At 47.6% G+C, this 22,427-nt stretch overlaps 1 protein-coding gene across 1 annotated transcript in view; it reads right to left on the bottom strand.

The window, feature by feature from the left end:
• Txndc5 (thioredoxin domain containing 5) overlaps positions 1-22,427 on the bottom strand; it is a 27,823-nt gene extending 5,396 nt beyond the window's left edge. Inside the window, exons 1-7 of the mRNA XM_041632712.1 lie at positions 21,859-22,427; positions 17,410-17,559; positions 12,230-12,335; positions 5,466-5,562; positions 3,183-3,298; positions 1,047-1,133; positions 316-456 (exon numbers count right to left, since the gene is read on the bottom strand). Of these exons, the coding sequence (XP_041488646.1) occupies positions 316-456; positions 1,047-1,133; positions 3,183-3,298; positions 5,466-5,562; positions 12,230-12,335; positions 17,410-17,559; positions 21,859-22,178 (1,017 nt within the window). The 5' untranslated portion in view covers positions 22,179-22,427. The remainder of the gene's footprint in view (positions 1-315; positions 457-1,046; positions 1,134-3,182; positions 3,299-5,465; positions 5,563-12,229; positions 12,336-17,409; positions 17,560-21,858) is intronic.

Raw genomic sequence — 22,427 nt, 5'->3', positions numbered from 1 at the left:
CCTGTGCTGCCCTTCCTGCTGCAGATCTCCCAGGAGCCTCTGCTTCAGGGTCAGAGTAAAATGACAGCAGTCAGTTCTGGAGTAAACAGAATGGGGCCCGGGCTGCAGGAAAGGCTTAACAGAAAACCCTCGCATATACTGTCCCCAAGAAACTAGGGCAAAAAGGCAAACTCTGGAGGGATTTTCTCACATATAGCTCAGGTTTTTCAAGGGAAGACTCTGCTGACCTTGGCCATGTAAGAGTAGACAAATTCTGCACTGAGAAGACTCTGAAGGCGGGCAGAACCATCTCCCTCCATCCTGACAGACACCCACCTTGTCACCCGTGGGTTCAGCAGCCAGCTCTGGGGCCTCTGAGGGCTCGACGGTCTCTGGGGCCACCTCTGGACCCTGCAGTTGTGACTCCACATAGTCTCTCAGTGACTCCAAGTCCCGCTTTCCCTTGTACTGATCCACCTGTCCAAGACACGGGCCACAGTGATGCTGGAAGCGTTCTCAGTCACATGCCCGCCCACCCCATTGGTCCAGTTGGGCACCGTCTTGTGGATCTGCCTGCTCCCATTCAGACGGGAAATTAGATTCCACAGCACTCACCTCCTACCCCTGCAAACACAAGCTGTACATCCTCAGAGTCTAAAGTAGAGGCTGGCCATCTATCCATCCATCCCATTTCCTTGAGAATTCTGAGACGCTGACCATGGGCAAGGCATGGAAGGGGCAGAGGACAGAACCCCACCCCACTGAGAGCTAGCAGTAATACTGTTCCAAAGCCTGGAAGGGCTGTATTCATCCCAGAGCACAGGCATCCTGCACAGGTGTCTAAAGCCAATGAAAACCCAAGCTACCAAAAGTCCCTCAGAGCAGTTTGACAAATGTCAGTTTTCCTGTTCACTAGGTCTTATCAGTTAGGAAGCACACATGACACTCCACTGTGCACACTCCCCCAGCAGGTGACAGCAGCCATTTCCTAACCCTGTAACCTCAGCACCTCAGCCGCAATGGCGAGTGGAACAGTTGTCCCATCCACACAGGAGGTGAAGACGCACCTTCTTGCCATCTCGGAACCACAGCAGAGTGGGATAGCCTCGAACCTGGTTTTCTGAGCAAAGCTCATAGTGCTGCGTGCAGTCAACCTGTGAACAAAGAACACAGTACCCAGTTAGTGTCTTCAGAGCCTGGGAAAAAGCATTATCAGACAATTTATACTTTACAAAAACAAAAACGAAAAAAAAAGGTTTTAATCCAGATTCTACAGCATCTGTGGCAGTCTGCTGCAAGTTTTAGACTTTGTCTAGAAGCCGTGCACACCACCACCCACGCTAATGGCACATGGTGACAAGACTGTCTTAAGATACAGGATTCATTTGAATTCCACTAAAAATGGCAGGTTTAGGAAGCCTCGCCTGACACCTGGCAAGGGTGTGGTGTGAGCCAGGCAGCTGTGAGGGAGATGCTCGCCCGGGCAGTTCCCAATGCCATGGAAGCTTACTGTCCCTTGTAGCTCTAACGTTTCAGATCAAGACAGGGGACACAGTTCAGTGACGTGCATGGGCCCCTGTGCATGTACCCCCGGAAGTGGGAGCAAGCAGTTCACGTTTAATAAGAACATCTGGTAAGTGTAGCACTATAACTTGTCCCAGTAAGAATTACAGGAACCATTATTTTGGTGGGAACTGAACCCAGGTCCCTGTGTATATGAGGCAAGCACTCTACTGCTGAGCTACATCCCCTGCCCTTGTTAAAATATTTTTATTTAGAGATAGAGTCAGTAAATTGCTACAGCTAACTTTGAATTTGTGACCCTCCTGCCTCAGACTCCAGAATAACTGGGGTTAGAGACCTGTCCCATCAGGCCTGGCTCAGATTACTACATGTAAATCAAGATTCTGCTTGCCTGATATTTTTAACAAACATTTTAAAAATTTGTATCAGCATTAAAATTAGCCAAGCAGAACTAAGCCGTTTTTTAGTATGTCAATAAAGGGTTTAAACTATGTTAAGCTGTCAGGCTGCTGTGAGAGCCATTAAGGTGTTAAAATGAAGTCCAGGAAGCTTTAAGCTGGGCCTGTGAGGGGCACAAGCACTCTCCAGGGTCCTGTCTAAAGTAGCTCCAAGTGCCCGGCCATGACGGCCCCTCACAGCCTGAGTCTGCTCATGCCTGCTTCTGCTACAGCCTGGGTAAATCACCTCCCATAAAAACTCGCAAAATAATCTGAAGTAAGGATACAAAGACTGGGGCAAGAGAGAATGCACGGGATGCACTTAGGTCCACACACTCTTCAATGACGGAAATAATCACAGCACAGAACAGGGCACTGACAGCATGGCAAGCACAGGAGAAAACCCACACACTGCACACTGAGAATTACAATTTCCTCAGCATCGCCCCACCCCAGGGGCCATGCTAAGTAGCAAATTCTCATCTTCATGACTACACATGATTCGCCTTGTTTCCTTTCTGCAAAGTGGCAAATGAGGAGAGACATTTCAACCAAGGCCAGCCTACCAGGTCTACCCAACCCACCCTGAGGTTCTGCCTCTGCCTCTCATAACCAGATACGTAGCTCTGTTTCTGTATGCAAAGTAGCCCTGTGGCAGAGTGGAAAAGGGAGATTTTCTCTAGAGGCTTTCCATAAAGAGTGAGTGGTGAGTTCAGAAAAATCAATGAGATTAAAAGCACGCAGTAGTCCAGGAGCTGCTCTGGATAGTTCCAGAAGATCTGGACACACAGGAGCTGTTACACACTACTTCTGGCTTCTCTGAACGGTGGACAGCAGTGCAAAGCAGGGCTCGCCATGAGAAGCTCTGCCCCGAGCCTGTGTGAGTGCAGAACCCAGGACCCTTTAGGAGAGCCATTGGCTGAGCTCCACGGACATCCAGTGCACATTCTACAAGGCTCTGCCCCATATCTTTGCATAGCTCCAGGGCTGCCAACTCAGAATTGGCCATCCCTTCAGAATAAATCGGCCAAGGCCATAATTTATCTCCAGGCTGTGGAAAAGCCAGCAGACTCCAAAACCAGGCTGCCATCTGTGAGGGTGAAATGAATTGTCAAGTGGCACACTAACTGCAATTAATAAATCAAGCTTTCGACTTTGCACACGGAATGAATAATGGGCCACTCTGCTAATTAATCCAGCCCAAAGCGGACTGTTTCCAGTTTAACAAGGGCTTGCACTTACCTTGCCAATCTTGACAGTTTCGGAATGTTCAAGGCCCAGAGCCAGTTGCTCCCAGGTTGGAGCCAGAGCTTTGCAGTGACCACACCACGGAGCGAAGAACTTGATAAAGTGGTCACCTGTAGGGAAGGCCAAGGCAGAGAGGAGGGGAAAGAAGCACTGGGGTTTATGTCACAAGAGACCAGATGCTGAATCGAAGAATACAGCTCTGTTCCTCTTGCCCACAGATCTCAAGTCCTTCTGGTAAAAAGGGACTCACCACCATGTATGTTTATATCTGAGATCAAAACAGTAACTCACAATCAAATCTGTCCTCTCTGAAGAGTTATAGAGAACCAACTTACACTGCGAAAACTGGCAAAAAGGGAAAGAACTGTGCATTTTCCCTGCCTCTTTTACTACCCTAACTACAAGTGAGGAGGCCAGCACGGACACACCTGATGGGGGAGGGACCAGACAGTGGCCATCGGTGCGGCTCCAATCACAATCACAGAAACAGACATCATAGTCACAGACAGCCATACAGCCTTCCAGCATCCCAAAAGTATATAAGGGAAAAACAAACCGAGGAAGTGTATGAATCCACAGCAGAGTCCAGATTGGGGAGTTCTGCAGACCCACAAACCATGTGCTCAGTAAACACAGACATGCTGGAGAGCATGCAGATCAGCAGGGCCTTACAGACACTCTCAGCCTTCAAATAGGCTAAGTAAAAGAAAGCCAAAAGAAGGGGAAAAAAGAAAGCTCTTAAGATCCATAAAATCTAACATAAACTTGGGGGAAAAAAAGAAAACCATTAAGCTGAGCATGACAAGTCAGATGACTAAAGCCTGGTGTTTAGTAATACACACCTGAGCTATGAGGCCATGGGCCCACACAAGTGCCACGGGAGAGAGGATGGCAGAGAGCCCTGGAGGTGGGTGGTGCACAGCGGGCTACGGTTTTTTGATCTGGACAGTGGTCATAGAAAACTGTCTTAAAATTCATTAAGCCCTACTTTTGCTTTTTGTACTTACATTATATTTTGCCAAAAAAACAACAACAACAACAACAACAAAAAAAACAGGTTTAAAAAAACCACAAAACCAAGTCCTCACAACATTATTTTCTGGACACTGGGGACTTTTATCTGTCTGTTCTGCTTTACATAGGCTGACAGCACCCCCAAATCAGGAGAGAGCCCCCAGTGGACAGGAGGCAATGTGATGGTGACCTGAGCACTGGTGGCTAAGGTCTTCTTGCTATGACAATAAAGCATTTCAGGAAACACGGAATCAGTGACTTATTTTCAAGGCTAATCTTTGCAGACAAGTGGAGTACAAATCCCGGGCAGCAGGGTGGAGACTGAAGAAGCCAAGCCGCTCTGATGGGAAGCCAGCAAGGGCAGGAAGCCATAGCTGCCTTTTGAGCCTTAGTGAGCCCTGGAACAATAATACCATGTGGGGTCTGCAGGGTGTGTCCTGCAGGAGACACTTGCTCCGGGCGGGGCAGGACTGGGGAGACTGTCTATGACATTTGGATGTACATTCTAACAGAACCCAAGTTAGTTTGACTTCCCAGTAGGGAAACTCCCAAGGTCCCAGGGCTGGAGAGCTAGTACAGATTACAGACCTCATTCTAGTGGTAAAGAAAGCTACCATGAAACTATTTCAGTAATACAGGTGTTGAGGGGGCGGTCTGACTCCCAGCAGGCAGGCTTCAGGGCAGGTACAGTCCTACGTTCTTTTCCACAGTGTGCACAAGCCAGTCTTCCAGGGGGTTCTCCCCATGGCAGCACTTGATAATGGAGCCAGCAAGGAAGCTTGGACCAACTTCTGAAACATGCTCGTGCACTAACAAAGGGAGGCTTGTGCTTCATTCACAGTGGAGAGTGTAGGAAGACATTTAGGAGACTGATTCCAAAAAGGGAGTATAAAGAACACCTAATTTGATTCATAGTTGAACAGTCCTATTACACTGTTTAAACAAAAAATGTGCTTGTTTCAGCCTCCAGCCAGTAAACATATAACCACCATAACGAGGGCTTTCTTATCCCCGGGTGTTGTGTGCACACCCAGTGTGCTCACAGCTTCAGGGTGCTGTGTGCACCCGGTGAGCTCACAGCATTGGCAGGCAGGCCCACAAGGATGAAGGAGGAGGGGATGCTATTTAAGAGCAGGCTTATTAAGCAACAGTCCACTGGTGCTGAAGAGACAGCAGGAGCTGCGACTCGATGTTGCTATGAGCATTCAAATGGCAAGAGGAGAAGCCAGCACAGAGCCCCATGGTCACCAGTTCCATCCTTACCTTGAGAAACATGCAGCTCAAAGTTGTTAGCTGAGAGTTCATACAACCCCTGCTTCAGTTCTGGGGCTCTGGGAGGTTCCGCTTCAGGCTCTGGTGTCTAACAGGAAAAAGCAAAGCAATTATCTTTGGTTTGTCCTTGAGGATGTAGCTGATGCAGGCAGGTGACCTGTCCCTGTCCAGAACAGTCCTCGTCTGTCTATCTCACAGTTGTGCTGAACAAGGCCAGAGAGACAAGAAATCACCTCCACCAAGTGCTCCGGGTGCATTAGCACCAAGCCCATCCTATAGGACTGAGGCTCTAGGGTAAAATTCCAATGAGCGGCTCTGAACAGGTAGGTGCTAAAGACACAAAGGTGGAAAAACAGCTAGAGGTGAAATCACAAGGGAGCAGGTCCTGGCGACCTTCAGTTTGCACAGGGGGCAGGAAGAACAAGAAAGAGATGCTACCAAAGAGTGACAAAAAGTAGTGATAGGAACCAAGAACCTGACAAGTCACAGGAAGGAGAGACATGGAAGGGATGGACTTGTGAGATAAACCTTAAGAAAGCAATTCACGTGACAGGTTTGGGACAGAAATGCAAAGGATTTTCTGCCAGCACAGCAGGTAGGTGACATCTCAAGAGCCTGCTTGAAACGATGAATAGAACCAAGCCCCATATTTGCTACTTTCCCTGAGCATGCATGCCTGTGGCAGTTTAATTTGTAAATGAAGCAAATGGGAGATTTAATAATAATGACAAAATAGAAATCACAACAAAACTCTAAAATAAAAACGACTTAAAACTTGTGAATTGGAGAGAGCCCTAAGCAACTCCAGCCTCATTCCCATCACACCCGGGAGGAGCCTCCACTGGTCCAAGTCATTTCATCATCATAACCACGACCATGAGGCTGAGATCCAGAAGCCACAGCCATGCCCAGAGCCACTGACACCAAGCCAGGCACCAAAGGCAACAGAGGCCCAGGCGACCTCACCACACAACATATGCCAGTGGAGACCAGAAGCCATCCCAATGAAGGTTTGGAGAACAGTAAAATTGTCCAATGTAAGAAAGAGGTATGTTTTCACCAACAGGAACATACAGAAGGAGCTGAGGAGTGCCTTCACAGTGTGGAAGACAGAGAAAGACTGTAGTTTGATGTTGCTGAAGGAGAAAGGAGACTGGGGACAGCAAATGTTACAGGCCTTGGTTGAGTTCCCGTGCAAGGCACAGTAAAGACGCAACAGACCATAACCTTCATAGACGCTATCTGCCTTGTAGCGGTGCTCCAGACAGTGATGATAATTCCCAGAACAGTGAGAATGGGGAGAGGAGGTCTGGAGAGACCACAACACTAGCCCTGTCACATGCTAGTATTCCCACCTTAGTGCATGTGGGGAGTACCCTGAACACACAGTAGTGACGGGGGACACTAACAATCAGGGTTCATCAGAACAAAGTACACCAGAGACACAGAATACACATGGGTTACAGACTACAATCCCTCGGGGCCCTCTGCACCAAAGGCAGCCTAGAGAAGATGACAGTGAAGAGGAGAAGGGACATTAAGGAATGAGATCAAAGTCAGCAGCCACCCCACTGTAACTGCCACTGCAAATTTATTTACTAATACAGATGCCCAGAGAACCCAACACAAAAAGATGCCAGAGACGAAAGCAGCTGTTCTGCCAGTGGAGAATTTATCTGCTCCAGAGGCTGAGCAGGGCAGGGCTAAATAGATGGCTTACCATCTCCACCAGCATCCAGTCAGTCACCCAACAAGAATAAATGACTATATAGCTCTAGCAGTAAGAAACGGACAAAGGAGGCTGGAGAGACGGTCCAGCAGTTGAGCTGCATTGTTCTTGCAGAGGACCAGAGTTTGGTTCCCAGCACCGACCTGGCAGCTCACAGCCACCTATAACGCCAGCTCCGGGGGCTCCAACAGTCTCTTCTGACCTCCAAGGCAACTGCGCTCATCTGCACACACCTCCACACACACATATGAACATACATAGTAAAACTATTTTCTAGGAAGAAATGAAAAGAAGAGCGGGGCTGAAGACCCAATGCTTACTCTCTGCCCCTCGACCACATACACTAGACCTCTCTGAGCTGCCTATGCAGCACGAGCATTTTAATATATTTACCTTCTGGTAATGATAAACACTTTTAGAAAGGCTGCTTTTTCTCAATACATCTTTAAATGTTTTTAAATTGCTTCATATCTCGTCAAGTTAAAGTTTTCAAGAACTCGATTTTTAATTTAAATAAAAGTGTATGTCCTAGGTTGCTTTCTATTACTATAATAAACACCATGACCCAAAACTAACTTGGGGAGGAAAAGATTTGGTTTATAATTCCACATCATAGTGGATCACTGAGAGAAGTCAGGGCAGGAGCAGAGGCCATGGTTGTTTGCTGCTTACTGGCTTGCTCCCCATGGCTTGCTCAACCTGCTTTCTTACAGAACCCAGGACACCTGCCCAGAGATGCCACCTAGTACGCTAGGCCCTCCTACATCAATCATTAATCAAGAAAATGTTCTATAGACTTGCCTACGGGCCAATCTTATGGAAGTATTTTCTCAGTTAAAACTCTCCTCCTAGATTATCTCTAGCTGGTGTCAAGTTAATGAACATGACATTGTCTACATTACAAATTCAACATCCCTAAAGCCAACCACGAATTCAACATCCCTAAAGCCAACCACGAATTCAACATCCCTAATGCCAACCACGAATATTCCAAAATCTGAGCTTTTGAGCAGGCACCTGAAGTTCATTTTTTCATTCTTTGGGGCCAGCCACCCAGCTCCCAAATAAATACATGGAGACTTATTCTTGGTTATGAATGCCTGGCCTTAGCTTGGCTTGTTTCTAGCCAGCTTTTTTAACTTAAATTATCCCATTTTTCTTTAACTATGCTTTCCCTCTGGACTTTCTAACTTTATTTTATATGTCTTTCTTTCCTTCTTACTCTATGGCTGGCCCCTGGCAACCTCCTCTTCTTCTCTTGAGCCTAGATTTCTCCTCCTATCCTCTCTGCCTGCCATCCCCACCTATTTCTCTCTCCTGCCTAGCTATTGGCCATTCAGCTCTTTATTAACCCAAACAGGTATTTCAGACAGGCAAAGTAACACAGCTTCACAGAGTTAAAAAAATGCAACACAAAGAATGCAACACACCTCTGCATCATTAAACAAATGCTCCACAGCATAAACGAATGCAACACATCTTAAACTAATATTCCACAACAGGCACCACATGCTGGGAACCCACATTGGCCTAATGTCCCAGACTGAAGTCAGAAAGTAGGCATATGGAAAACACTGTACAAAAATTACCTTTGGGACATACAGAAAAAGCACATATAACAAAACTAGAAACATTAATGAATTTCAGGTCTAGACTTGGCGCTCTCATCCCCAAGACATTTCATTAGATATATGTGAATGAATCAAAATACAATTCCCCCACTCTCACCCCCAGCACATGCTCACAGACACAAATTAAATAAACAAATGCAATTTAAAAAAAAGAACACTCTATAGAACGACTGCCTATTTGGGATTGAGAATATGGCTCAGGGATAGGATACCTGGTTGAGTCAAGGCCCTGGGTCTAATTTACAGCACCTCAAAAATGTGCATATTTAAACTTTTCCACAAGAAAGCATATTTCCTGGTGATTGTCTGAGAGCCTCTATTGCTCAGAGACACTAAACATGAAGCTTAGGTGACTGGTTCTAGCATGCAGCCATCTCTCTCCTACACTGAAGATGAAAACCCTCAAGACATCTGTGCTGAGCCCTCCCAGCCTGTACGTCCCAATTGGAGCCAGGCCTCCACATACATCCATTCTGCCACCTGCCATCAAATACAGGACACAGCATCCCATTAGTAGGCCTATTTGTGCAAAGTTTATTTTAAAAGTTTTTTTGAGACTATTACCTTCTCTTTAAAATTTTCTATGAACATAGTTGCTATGAACATAGTTGAGCACATGCCCTTGTGGTACGATTGAGCATCGTTTGGGTATATACCCAAAAGTGGCATTGCTGGGTCTTGAGGAAGGTTGTTTCCTAATTTTCTGAGAAATTGCCATACTGATATCCAAAGGGCACATGTGCTCAACTATGTTCATAAACAGCATTGTTTGTCATAGCCAGAACCTGGAAACAACCTAAATGCCCCTCAACTGAAGAATGGATAAGGAAAATGTGGTACATTTACACAATGGAATACTACACAGCAGAAAAAAATAATGACATCTTGTAATTTGCAGGCAAATGGATGGATCTAGAAAACATCATACTGAGTGAGGTAATCCTGACCCGGAAAGACAATTATCACATGTACTCACTCATAAGTGGCTTTTGGACAAAGTAAAAAACAAAAAATGGCCTACAATTCACAATTCCTGAGAACCTAGACAACAAAGAGGACTGTAAGAGAAACATACATGATCTAATTTACATAGGAGGTAGAAAAAGACAAGATCTCCTGAGTAAATTGGGAGCATGGGGACCATGGGAGAGAGCAGAAGGGGAGGGGAGCAGAGAAAAATGTATACCTCAATAAAATCAATAAAAAAAAAAAAGAGAGAAAAGAAAAATATAGGTAGTTTTGGATGTCACACTGCCAGGAATGTAAGTCACTCAAGAATCTTGTTGACTGAATAAATGTGGTGGTTCAAGTGTTTAAAAAAAAAATCTTGCCCACCCCTCTGAAAAAAAAACTTTCATAGAGAAAACAATACTGTTTCAACCTACATGAAAACCCCACCTGCCCCTGCAGCTTTTCGGCATGACAAAGATGCAAATTCACCCACAAGCTTGTGGGTTCTGGTTACCTAAAATGAGGCCAGCTCCTCGATACTACGGACACAGTAATGGTGGTTTCAAATGTGAGGTATGGAAACACTAAAGGAAGCAGCAACTTTCTGATGATCTGGGACATCCAGAGTGAAGAACACAGCTGCAGGGTCACACACCCTTGAAAGTGGCACCAGTGAGAGGTGGAGCTCAACCCAGTGCTGGGACCACAGGCAGCCACAGTCGGTGTACAGCTCCGACACACAATACAGAGCCCTCAGTAACCTGTTCCCACTGCAGTTGTACTCAGAACTCCTGAAGCCCTGACAGTTGTCGGAGATGGGAAACAATGCAACGCTGGCTACTTTTCCAGTCCCACCAACACGGCACCACAAGCCATCAAGTCTACCTACCCTCATGTAACCATCCACATACAGAAGGACCCTTAAAGGAACTGTGTAGCATCATTATGATTTAGAGCAAAATGAAGGTTTCCGTAGCAGCCTTAGTATATAACACTTACAGTGTTCTGATGGTGCCTACACACAAACAGAAGGAAAACACTTGAGCATTTACTAAGGGTTTTTAGTTTTACATTATTAGTAAAGCCAGTACAAGCCTGGAAAGCTGAGGATCAAGAAGCAAAGGAAAAGAGCCACACTATGGACAGACAGCAGGAGCAAGCCCAAGTGAGCTCCGGGAGCTGGAGACACGAGAAAGCACTGGTCTTGCCTGTCTCCAGGTGGTCAGATGCATGGGTGCTCACTGCACTCATGTGGAAGCGACACAGTGCCTATGTTACACAGCAAAAGTGTGTGTCTGTGCCCTGAATATTTACCAGTGACAGCTCTGGATGGATGAAAGGGATCAGGAGGGAGACGAGGCTGGCAAAACAGTAAAAATGGCACTTTCGTACATGTTTGAATATCTTCCTATGAAGAACTGTGTTCAGGTTATTTATCAGTCAGTTCTGAGACAGGTGCTTAGCTGAACAGGAACCTGGAGACGGCAAGAGGCTCCTCTCCAACCTGGCAGTCCTGCCTTCCCCTGAATGGCGTAAAGAAAACTGAAAAGTAAGCCCATAAATCTGAGGCAACACCACCATTTGCCAAGGACGGTCACCATGCGGCGGGCTGCTATACGCTAATGATATTTGTAGCTTAAATGAAATAATTCCGGAAAGCATGAAGGCAGATAAATGTTATGGACGGCCTCCATGACAAAGCCATTTGAGACAGCCTCCAAGGGCTGTGAGCTGGCTTGTCCCAGCTGCCATCTACACAACTCAGCACGGAGTAAAACACCTATTATAGCTTACTAAACATCTAACACTCATATAAAAAATTCATAGAACTCCAAGACAATCATGGCAAACTACTTAAAGGAAAAAGTAGACAAATGAAAGATAAAGTTATTGAGCTACAAAAGGAGCAATCAGAAACAAAAGCAGAGACGTTCAGTATGGTGGCACATGGCTATAATGCCAGCTCTGGGGAGATGGGAAAGTGGGGGGGGACCTGAGTTCAAGGCCAGCCTGGGCTACACACTGAGAAACAGTGAAGTACACAAGAGTCACTTGACAACTGTAGATAGAAACGAAAAAGAATCTAATCCCCAAGGTTCTTGCCCAAGGAAACCAAGAATAGTTCAGGGGATCAGTATGGTGAACCGCCTGTTCCCAACAGTGAGTCAGAAATCTACAGCTGTCCTGACAACAGGAAGCTCCCCACAGTCCAGTGAACATGCTGTGGAAATTCCACCATTTAAAAACAATGATTCCCATTTACTCAGTATCTCGTACTTAAGGAGAACATGCTCGAGTGCTGTGAGCTCCTCTGAGCAAATTTAGACTCATTCAGTCAGCCAGAAGCAGCACAGGGAGAGGTCTATTTACAACTTCAAAAAGAATTGTAAGCTTTCACCTCGCCTGGCCTCTGGCTGTAAAGGGAGGGAGGAGGGGACACTTACAGGCGGCTCCTCATTCAGCGTCTGCAGCATCCAGTTTTCCAGTGTTTCGAAGTCTCTAGGACCCTGGTACTTCACCGCTTCTTGGCCAGGCTTGAAAAACTTCAGGCTGAAAGAACAACAACAGATTAGGGAGAGCAGAAGTGTACAAGTTTAAAGCTGCTCTGGGTTAAGAGCAACCCATGCAGGGAAACAGCAACGGATCCGCCAGGGGCTGCAGCCAGGTACCCATCTGCCACTCAGACAGGACTTCAAAGGCAATCAAAACCGATGTTACAGGAGTTGTCCCAAGCTCCTAAACTTTCACACATTTCCAACGTTCTTCAAGGGAAATACAACTGGGGTGAAAACTTACAGATGCACGCTGTGAGTTAAACCTGCCCTCAGTACTTCGGCCAGGCTTCACCCTGGTAGCACCCCGCATCCTTCCTGGCCTCCTTGTTGCTCCCGCTGCCTGCGGGCCTTGCTTAGGCTTGCCGTAGACAAAACAGTTTTGCAGTAGGTGTGTTTACAGAGCACCGTGGCAGATGGAATCCCAGTCAGTCCCTGAGGGATCCCAACCGTCAGGGCCCTCTAGCTGCTGCAGTCTATCTGCTTACCTCCCCCCACATTCACTTCAGCCCCAGAGCTCCGCTTGCATCCCCTGCATCCCCGCGGAACAAGAATCTTCTATTCATTGGCCTCTGCGGAATCTGCAGAGATGAGGGAACAGTTCCTCTGATGGTGAGTATAAGACATCACCAGAGGATGAATGTCACACATGCTGGTCTTGGATCACTCCCGTTATAACATGCCTTAGAAAAAGCTTCACAGAAGTTGTCAAGACTGTATTAAACGTGTGGCTCCTGTCAGAAGGAGAAATGCAGGCAAGGACTAGGAGCCCTCTAACACCTCCCGGAGATGATTTGGGTTTTGTGAGGTGATGCACAATGTTCAGAAACAGATTTTTAAGATAGGGTGTGTACAACTCAGATATGTAGTGTAGTGTCACAGGCAGTGTGGGCTTCAGTGACACACCAAGACTGGCCTGGCAGCCCACAAAGCACAAAAATTCATTTCCTATAGCTCTGGAGACTAAGTCCAAATTCATAGAGTAATACATTTAATGTCTACAGTGGCTTTCTGGTTCCCTAATGGCACCTTCTCCTTGTGTCCTCATGTGGCAGGAAAGCCAAGAGAGCTCTCGGAGCCCCCTTAATAGCATCTACCTCCAGTACCAACACAGTGGGGTTAGAATGTCAGCATGTTTTCCCAGACACAAACATCCAGCCCATTAACAGACAGGTAAGTTCCCTTTAAATGAAGTTCCATGGCTACACAAGGAAACCAAACTACATGGCGGAGTTTGCCAAAGGCTGAGACAGGAGGACAGCAAGTCTGAGGCAAGCCTAGGATACACAGTAAAGCCCTGTCTGGGAAAGAACTGAGGAGTGCTCGCTTAGCACACGCAAGACCCTAGGCTCCCTCTCCTACATCAAGAAATGAAGGGAAGAACAGTCCACTGGCTATCTCTGGCAGCTAGAAGGACAGAATGACCTTATGGAGAACATTTGAGCAGATGTCCAGCGTCCTCAGGCTCCCAGAGACAATTCTCTTAAGCTTACAGTAGGTTTACATCCTCACAGCACATCCTAAGTTAAAACAACAGCAAGCTGGACCACTTAAAAAACATCCTAGCCAGCCTAACAAGTGCTCAGGCACACACAGGAGCCTCAGGTGGGTAAAGTCACCTGATACCAGAACAGTGTTTAATGTCTCCTGTAATTTACTGTGCTGAAAGCGGTGGGTAGAATGGCTGCATGGGGCTGCTTCTGCCCCATCACGAAGGTGAAGGATTGCAAGTCAAACTATCTTTAAGTCTGGGACCATCTACACAAGGAAAAGCTGAGGTCTGATAAGTAGATTTAGGCACTATACTGTACCTCCAATAAAGAACATATGAAAGCTAGGCATAGAGGCACACACTCAACATCCCAGTACTTTGGGGCCCGAGGCAGGTGAAGCTTATGCACAAGGCCTAGAAACTGAGTTCCGGATCATCTTGGAAACATAGTGAAAACCTAACTGAAAGAAAACCACCCAGCAACAACACTAAAGTCTAAGCAGGCTAAAGTGCATTGTCATAATCAGAAAGGAAGCAAAAGCACTCGCAGGTATACCCGCCTGCCTCAATACAACCACCTTCGCAGCACTCTGCCCCCCTGCGCCCTGTAAACAAACAAAAGTTTGTCCTTGGGCACTTCTGCAGGCCCCTGATCAACATGGGAATCCCTCTCAGACCACATTCACTACAGTCTCAGCTTATTTCCAATTTCTTTAAACACACACACACACACACGTCTGACTTACTCAGGGGGACTTGATTTTCTAAATAAGTCAGGATACAAACTGCAAGGTGTTTTTAAATTTGTCAGTGGCACCCATGGGGTCCTGATGTTGCAGTACAGAACCCTGTTAAGTTTCTGCAGTGGTTGGTTTTGTCAACACGACACAATTTACAGTCATTAGGGAAGGGAGTCTTGGTGAGGGATTGCCAGAGTTTAATCAGTGGGCATGTCTGGGGGGAGGGGGTTGTCTTGATTACACTGACGTGGTAAAACATGCTCACTATGGGTGGCCCCATTCCCTAAGCCAGGGATCTCGAACTACTGAGTAACTGGCTGAGCACGATCATGCATGCGTTCATTCTTCCTCTTCTCCTCACTGTGGATGTGATGAGATTTCCCCTCTACTCAACTGGGGATGTCACTAGCTGCTTCAACTTCTTTCCACCTTGATTTCCCCACAAAGACAGTCTCTAACCTGGCACTCAGAGCTATAATAAACATTCTCCTCTCATCTGCTTTAGTCGGTGTATTCTATCACAGCAAGAGTTAAGACGGCTTTCCTGTCGGTAACACCCATCCTTCTCGCCCACTGTGACTCCAGTTTCAGCCTCCCTGTGGCATGTTTTGTATGGCAAGCAGTATAGAGGGGAAGGGGGCACAGTCAACCCATTTCTTATCGTCCCAGCACCCTAGAAGTACTAAATTCTCACCAGGTGAGTATTTTCTTCCCCTGCTACTTATCAACGGCTTCTCTAGAATGCTTAAGGAAACCAAACAGGAGTTCATTCATTCATTCATTCATTCAGATCAGTGATAGAGTCTATGGCCTTGAGCTTTACCAACTGAGCTACATACCCAGTCCCACAGTTCACTTTAAATCTGCGCACTGCACAGCAGTGAGTGAATGCTGTTTACAAGGTACACACACCAGGATCTTCTCTCTAAGATCTGACTTGATACAGGTCTGAATGTGGTGCTTATCAGTAAGCAATCGCTAACACCCAGAAGGTCCAGAGTCCTTTATGGAAAGGCTGAATCTCAAATGTAGAACTCCACTGAAGCCCTGTGCTTCACTGCTGTCACCCTTAGACTCAGAGGTCAAGTGACACAGTCAGTGCTGCAGAGCTATGGATGGCAGACCTGAGATTCCACTGTGGCCTCCACATTCCCACGCTGCCTCTAACGATCAGAGACTTCAGACTCCATACTTAACTCCAGATCCTATGGATTAGTCAATTAAGTTATGTATTACATAGACTTGACTTGGTACCCCAACTGTAACGGATACTTAAAAGTCAAAGTTATTAAGAGTTCCCCTGCAGGAGGAAGGGCATAACCCCTTGGTAAACTACTCTCCCATCCCTCCACAGGCCACAGGGCCTGAAAGGGGAGGCTGCTATCTATGAGATCCTGCATCAGCACCACAATGACTACTTCTGGAAGACTCCACCAGACACGGTGCCTGGTCATGAGTCCATGTCCTCCCTCAGGAGGAGAGAGAGACAGGAATGGAAAGTTCAGTCACCCCAAAGCAGATGCAGTAGAAACAATTCCACGACCTCTTGGCTGGAGTCCCTAAGACTCACCCACAGTGTGCTTTAATTTGATTGTCCCCACCCAAACCCATGAAAATTAGTTCCCATTGTGAGATTCCAAGAAGTGGGACAAGGTAGGATCTTTATGAAGCAATTTGGATTAGATAAGATCATATTTGCAAGGCCATGACTCCATTAGTGATTTTATATGAAGAGACCCAAATAAGCAAGCTTTCTTTCACGCTATATGATGTCTTGAGCCACCCTGGGACTCTGCTGAGTAAGAAGGCCTTCATCACACGAAGCCTATCAATCTTGACCCTCCAGACCTGGAGACTCGATACAGCTTTACTCCTGTGTAAATTATCCAGTCCACAATGCAATTATAGCAACAAAAGAGGACCAAGACATCCTCTTTTCTTTAAGAAGTCAGTTTGTTGGCCAACTTTCTGTTGCTTTCTAACAAGGAGCTGGGATCATCAGCTTAGAAAGAGAAATAGTGTATTTTGACTCCCTGGTTTAGATGATTGGGGCCATGAGGTAACTTGAATTCGCTGCCTTTGGTCTGTACCCACATAGAACCTAACAGACCCTCTCCTCACAACAAACATGAAACAAGCAAACAAAAAACAAAAGAAAACACAGAGAGGGCTGAGATCACAATATCCCCTTCAAGGACACAACTGTAGTGAACCACCAGCCCCCACGTCCTAAAGGTTCTGTATGCTCCCCACAGCACACAGTCTACTGGTCAGCCTAACACCCGGGTTTCCGGAGGACATTTATCCAGAGTGCAGCAGCCAGTCATCATTTGTTCACCCCATTATGCCCACGCCCAGTAAGGGAACAAGTGGCTGCCCAGATGCTTACTACGCTCTGGCTTGTCACAACCCCGCCCCCCAACAGAAAGAGACCGCATGCTAGCTGCAGAGGATGTAAAGACCTTAAATCAGTAAGAAAAAGAAGAACGGCAGTGGTGGTAAGAGTTCAAATCAAAAGGGATTAAGTCTGAACGGGCTGTGTAAAACTAAGTGGAACATCACCCAGGGCTGGATCTCAGGCAACTGGATCCCACCACTGCCCTGCAAATGCTCAACAAAGATTAAGGCTTTCCCCATGCAAAATGCAAAAGGCGTCTACAATAAACAGTGCTCAATATAATCTTATCCTAATAGCAGGGACCTGCTTACACTCAGCGGGGCAAAGCTATGAAGGAAGTTAGCACAGGTTCAGCTTGGGCATTCCTTGGTCACAAACAACAGAGACACACATGTGGAAACCCCAGCACAGAGATACACTCATCCTCCTTCTTCCTACTTACGTGGGGTATCCTCGCACACCCTGCGCGGAGCACACGTCAGAGCTGGCCGTGCAGTCCACTTTAGCCACGTAGACCTTGGCATCCTCCATGCTGTTGTACTTGTCTCCCAGGTCATTCCAAGTTGGCTGCAGTCGCTGGCAGTGTCCACACCTACAGTGAGGTCAGAGGAAGAGCACATTTGAGCGCCAGGTCCCAGGGCGTCCAGGTTGCTACCTCAGCCTTCTCCACATCAACTCCCCACCCTTGCTTTTCTCAAAATGCAGATGGATAGCTCACAATGACAACATTCTCCACATTCATCAAATTTTGCAGACTCCTGTCCTAACATTCTTTTTTGACCTCTATGTCCAGATACTACCTCCTTGACTTCCAGCCGGCCTACAAGTACAATTGCACTATTTCAGTTTCCTGAAACTTATAAACTTGCTGTGCCCCTGGAACTCAAGGCATACATGCACCCTACCAAGAATTTCACTAAACTCCACCTGGACGATTTCTGTTTGCCTTCAGATCTAGCTTATGTATCATTTCCTTCAAGAAGTCTTCTTGTCTTTCAGGCTACTTTGTATTCACTCTCTTCTCTTTCTACGTTTCTGGAAGTCTCTCCTGCTCTCCCAAGCAGCTTATCGCCCTTCTGTAAACTGCTCAGTTATTTACAAAGACAGCTCTCTTCTACTACATAACCAAATGTACACAAATGCAAGGAGATCTCAAGATTAATCAGCTCTGCACCTTCTCCAGCCAGAACCCTTAAAATATAATTTATCTAGACAGGTCTTGGGTAACCAAGGCTGCCTTTGAGCATTCTATGTAGCTGAGGATAACTCTGAACTTCTGCCTTTCTTACCGTCACCTTCCAAGTGTTGGGACTGTAAGTGTGCACAGCCACGCTCAGCCTAATGTGGTGCTGGAGATCAATCCAGGGGTTTGTGCATGCTCGGCAAGCACTGTGCCTGAGCTACATCCCCAGCCCTCCAATCATTGGTAGAATCAAGTATCTGGTATTGACTGCATGAGTTTAGTTATCCGCTCATCTTCAAACCATCTATCTCTAATACCAGCAAGGCCCTGACCTGCCTCTCTTTGCACTGCACTACAGCATCAGCATCTTTCGTCACAGGACCTACAGGGCAGTGCTGACTGCTGTCTTGCACTCTAATCTGTAAGCTGTACCACATGTGAGTTCTGAATGAGCGCATTAAGGCACAGGGCTGTTTTTTTATTCTCTCTTATCGAATAAATAAGTAATGTGTGTTTATAACGTCACTACTTGCTGTGCTGCTTTCTGAAAGGCTCCTTTAAGAAAATGCTCATTCACAAGGAAGACAGGCACTGATAATTGGTACTGACTCAGTAAAGCCTCAATAAAATCTGTGGTAAGCCTTTTTTTTTTGACAGAAGACCTGACCTCCAAAACAAACATCTTAAGGTAGTCCTGAGAAGTCAGCTTCAAGCTAATGTGTCTTCCCAGCAGGACTTTCTTGGGATGCTAAGACAAATCCCTGTTTTATAAAGGCCCAAATAAAATAGGGCTGAAGAGAGCTCAGTAGTTAAGAGAGCACTTGTTACTCTTTCAGATGACCCAGCACCCACACCAGGCAGGTCTCAACTGTCTGTAGCTCTGGTTCCATGGAATCTGACACCCTCTTTGGGCTCATCGGGGGATCCACACATATGGCACACAAACCCATAGAGATACACACATGCACAGAAATAAAAATAAAACATATAAGCAATAAAACCCTAAAACCAGCATCATTCCCTTTTTCTGGAAGATTGTCAGTATTCTTTTTATGTATCTGGTATAAGTGCCAAGAAAGCCAGCACAGTCCTGTCCAGATACTTGGTGTGCAAAGTGCTTGGCAACTCCAGCAGAATGAATGGGGTGAAAATCCACACACAATGTAACTGTATTGCAGGATTTAACTTCTGTGAATTCAGCAAAGTTAGTTCAGCAAGGTGTGGGTTGGGGAAGAAAGGACAGTAAGGAAGAAAGGCGGGGGGGGGAGGGGTTTGAGATCCAAGGACTCCTTAAGTGTGTACACAATCAGGCACATGGACTTTTGCTCCCCAGCTGGCCCACATTCCTGTTTGCTCCTCATGGCATCTGGGGCTTAATCAAAGAAAGCTGGCTTGGTTCTCATGGTGGAGCAGAGCCCAGTTACAAGATGCTGCCGGGTGACTGGAGGGTGACTGCCTTGAGGTGGCCACAAGGACCGTCAAGGGCAGTTCTGACATTACAGGAATCTGATTGCCTCGTCTTACAATTGGGCCCATCCTCTGCATCCTTGAAAAGGTTCTTATGACGATACATTATTAAAAACAAGGATAAAAATTTAGTTCCCTGCACCCCAAATTAAACTGACCATCTGGGGCTGTCACCAAGCAGGCACACCCTTCTGCACCCAAGAACAGCGATGAATTTACAGTCCCATCGAGCTGGCATTTCTGGTTCAGAGTCCTTGTGGTTACAGCACTACTGAGCCAGCCAGCTGCATTTAGAAGGTGGCCTGGGGCCAAGTCACAGCAAAGGCACCTAACCTTAATCTTGACCTTACTGTCCCCAGGTTCAGTGTGACCCAAAAACTGGCACCACTATAGGCACCATGCTCTGATGCTGGCACAAAAAATCAACAGCAGGACAATCCTGCGGCCACCAAGCTTAGAACAAACAGACACAGGTCAATGTTTTCGTTACACGGTGTCCTTGCCCCCAGTATCACACGTAGGCATCTAACATTCTAGGCACGCAACCTGAGAAGTGGGGCCGAGACCCAGTGTATTCTTTCTTGAGCTTCAAATCATTCTTAAAAGTCTAATTTTGACATCTTAGCACTCCACAGGCTGAAACAAAAAGATGATGAATTCAAGGTCAACGTAGCCACACAGAGGTCCTGTCTCAACCTCCTTTCAAAACAAACGTCTAGCTTTCAAAGGCCACGGTGGGCGCCTACTCATCTCTGACATTTTTAGCAGAGTAGCAAGAAGCAAACAAATAAAGGCTCACCTTGGGGAGCAGTGTCTACCTAAATACAACTAAAAAAAGAATTTATGCAATACCTATTACGTGGACTGACAAAGACTAGCTGGTTATTTATTGGAAATATTCCAAAATTAAAACTCCACCAGCACCGCAGAGAACCTAACTCTATCTGCACGTCGATTATCCTTGTAAAACTAAACCCCGCAGATTTATTCCACTGAAATTGGCCCCAGTTAAGTCTTGTGGTGTCCTTAATTGGAGTCACTACTCTGAGAATACTCCTGCAGAGTAACTATTGACACCCACTGGCTGTTGCAGGCTACCAGTATTTTCTCTTTCATTGGAAGCTACAGATTCAAGTCAGCTGTTCTCGCAAAACAATGTATCCATTCGCGGATTCTTAATAGATAATGGCTGTGAGCCAGGCGCTTAGAAGTTAATGTAACCCTAAATGAGTTGAAAGGCAAAAATAACCCACTGCAGGGTTAAAAAAAGGAAGTTTCTACCACTTTGGAAGGCACAATCACTGAATAAGTCGCATTCCACAGATACATTGTTCTTAACCGCTTAGCCCCCTTTCCTTAAGGGGCCCCTACCGAGCAAGCGAGGGGAAAAGTACTTTGCTCAACAATAAACAGCCAGCATATACCCACACCTCAAGCGGCCTGCGCTCTGAACACTATCTGCTCTAGACCAGAGAGAACTTTCTTCTCTAAGCATCTAGGCCCAGCAAGAAAGAACTGCTATGTCAAGAACAATTCCTGAGGTACAGTTCTCTGGAGAACGCAGCGGGGTGCACCAGGAAGCCCCAACCGGAGAATGGAAGCATGAAGGTGTAGGGCTTTTACATAAACTGTTCCACCTCACACTGTTCCTCCCAACTGACCGGGGCCCCAAATAAGCAAAGACGAGGAGGTGACAGAAGACAGCTTTGTCCACTCCAGCGTGCAGCGGGGACTCCAGAACTGGCACTACTCCGGGCTCCCTGGGGTCGGGGAACCCCAACTCCTCAACCTAGGTGATCTCTTCCCACCCTCGACACACAGAGTGGGAAGTCACATTTTGGGAGGGCCTTAGATTTTTCAATCCAACCCAATATTGAAGGGCCAGCAGCGAGGACCCTCTGGGCGAGGGCACGTGGTCGCCGGGCTCCCACCGCGTCCGGCCAGCACAGGAAGTTTGGGGAGCTGGGCAGAGGACTTGTGTGTGCCTGTGTGCGCGCGCGCGAGCATGTATATATGTGTGGGGGTGGGGGGTCTGGGCTCCAGCAGTGTGGCGGGGCCGAGAGGCCTTTCCGGGTCTCCCCCTCGGGGTCCGCCCTTCCTCGCGCTCCGCCCGGCGGCTAGCGCCACGTCAGCGGCGAGGCCCGGGCGCAACGGCCCACGCCCCCCGGATGGCCCGCGCGGCCCCGCGCCCTCCCCTGACCCCCGGTCCGGGTCCCGCCGGTCTGCGGGAGCTGCAGTTACCAGGGCGCGAAGAACATGACGAAGTGCGCGGTGCTCTGGATCCCGTGCGTGAACATGTCGGCCGTGTACAGGTGCTTGGCGTGCGGGTCCTGCTCGGCTTCGCCGTCCGCCTCCACCTCCTGGGCTCGGGCGCCCTTACGGGAGCCTAGCAGCAGAAGGAGCGCGGCCAGGGCCGGCAGGCCGGCCAGCGGCGGGAGGAGGCGTCCTGGGCGCGGGGGCATCGCGGCGGGGCTGGCGAGCTCTCGCCCGGGCCGCCGGTCCCCTCCGCGGCACCACCTCCCGCCCCGGCTCCTCCCACGACCGCATAACCACGCCCCCATCTCAGAGCCCCGCCTTAACCACGCCCCCGCTCTCCTGGGCACGCCTCATGGCCTGCCCGACCTCCTGGGGGCAACTAGCGGCGTTCTGCTGAAAGCCTCAGGGAAGACCTCGTTCAGATCCTCGGGTCCTTCGTGCAGCACCTCCAGCGCTATCCCAGTCCAGTTCCGGTCCATCTCGCGAAGCTCCTCCACCTTCCCAAGCCCCTCAGCAGCCTTTTCCCTTCGTTTCCCTGTTGGGAACGAAAAGGC

This window comes from Microtus oregoni, unplaced genomic scaffold (assembly GCF_018167655.1).
Source record: "Microtus oregoni isolate MIOR12 unplaced genomic scaffold, Mior012 000042F_ref0000377, whole genome shotgun sequence".
Lineage (NCBI taxonomy): Eukaryota > Metazoa > Chordata > Mammalia > Rodentia > Cricetidae > Microtus > Microtus oregoni.
This window is presented reverse-complemented; position numbering and strand designations above follow the sequence as displayed.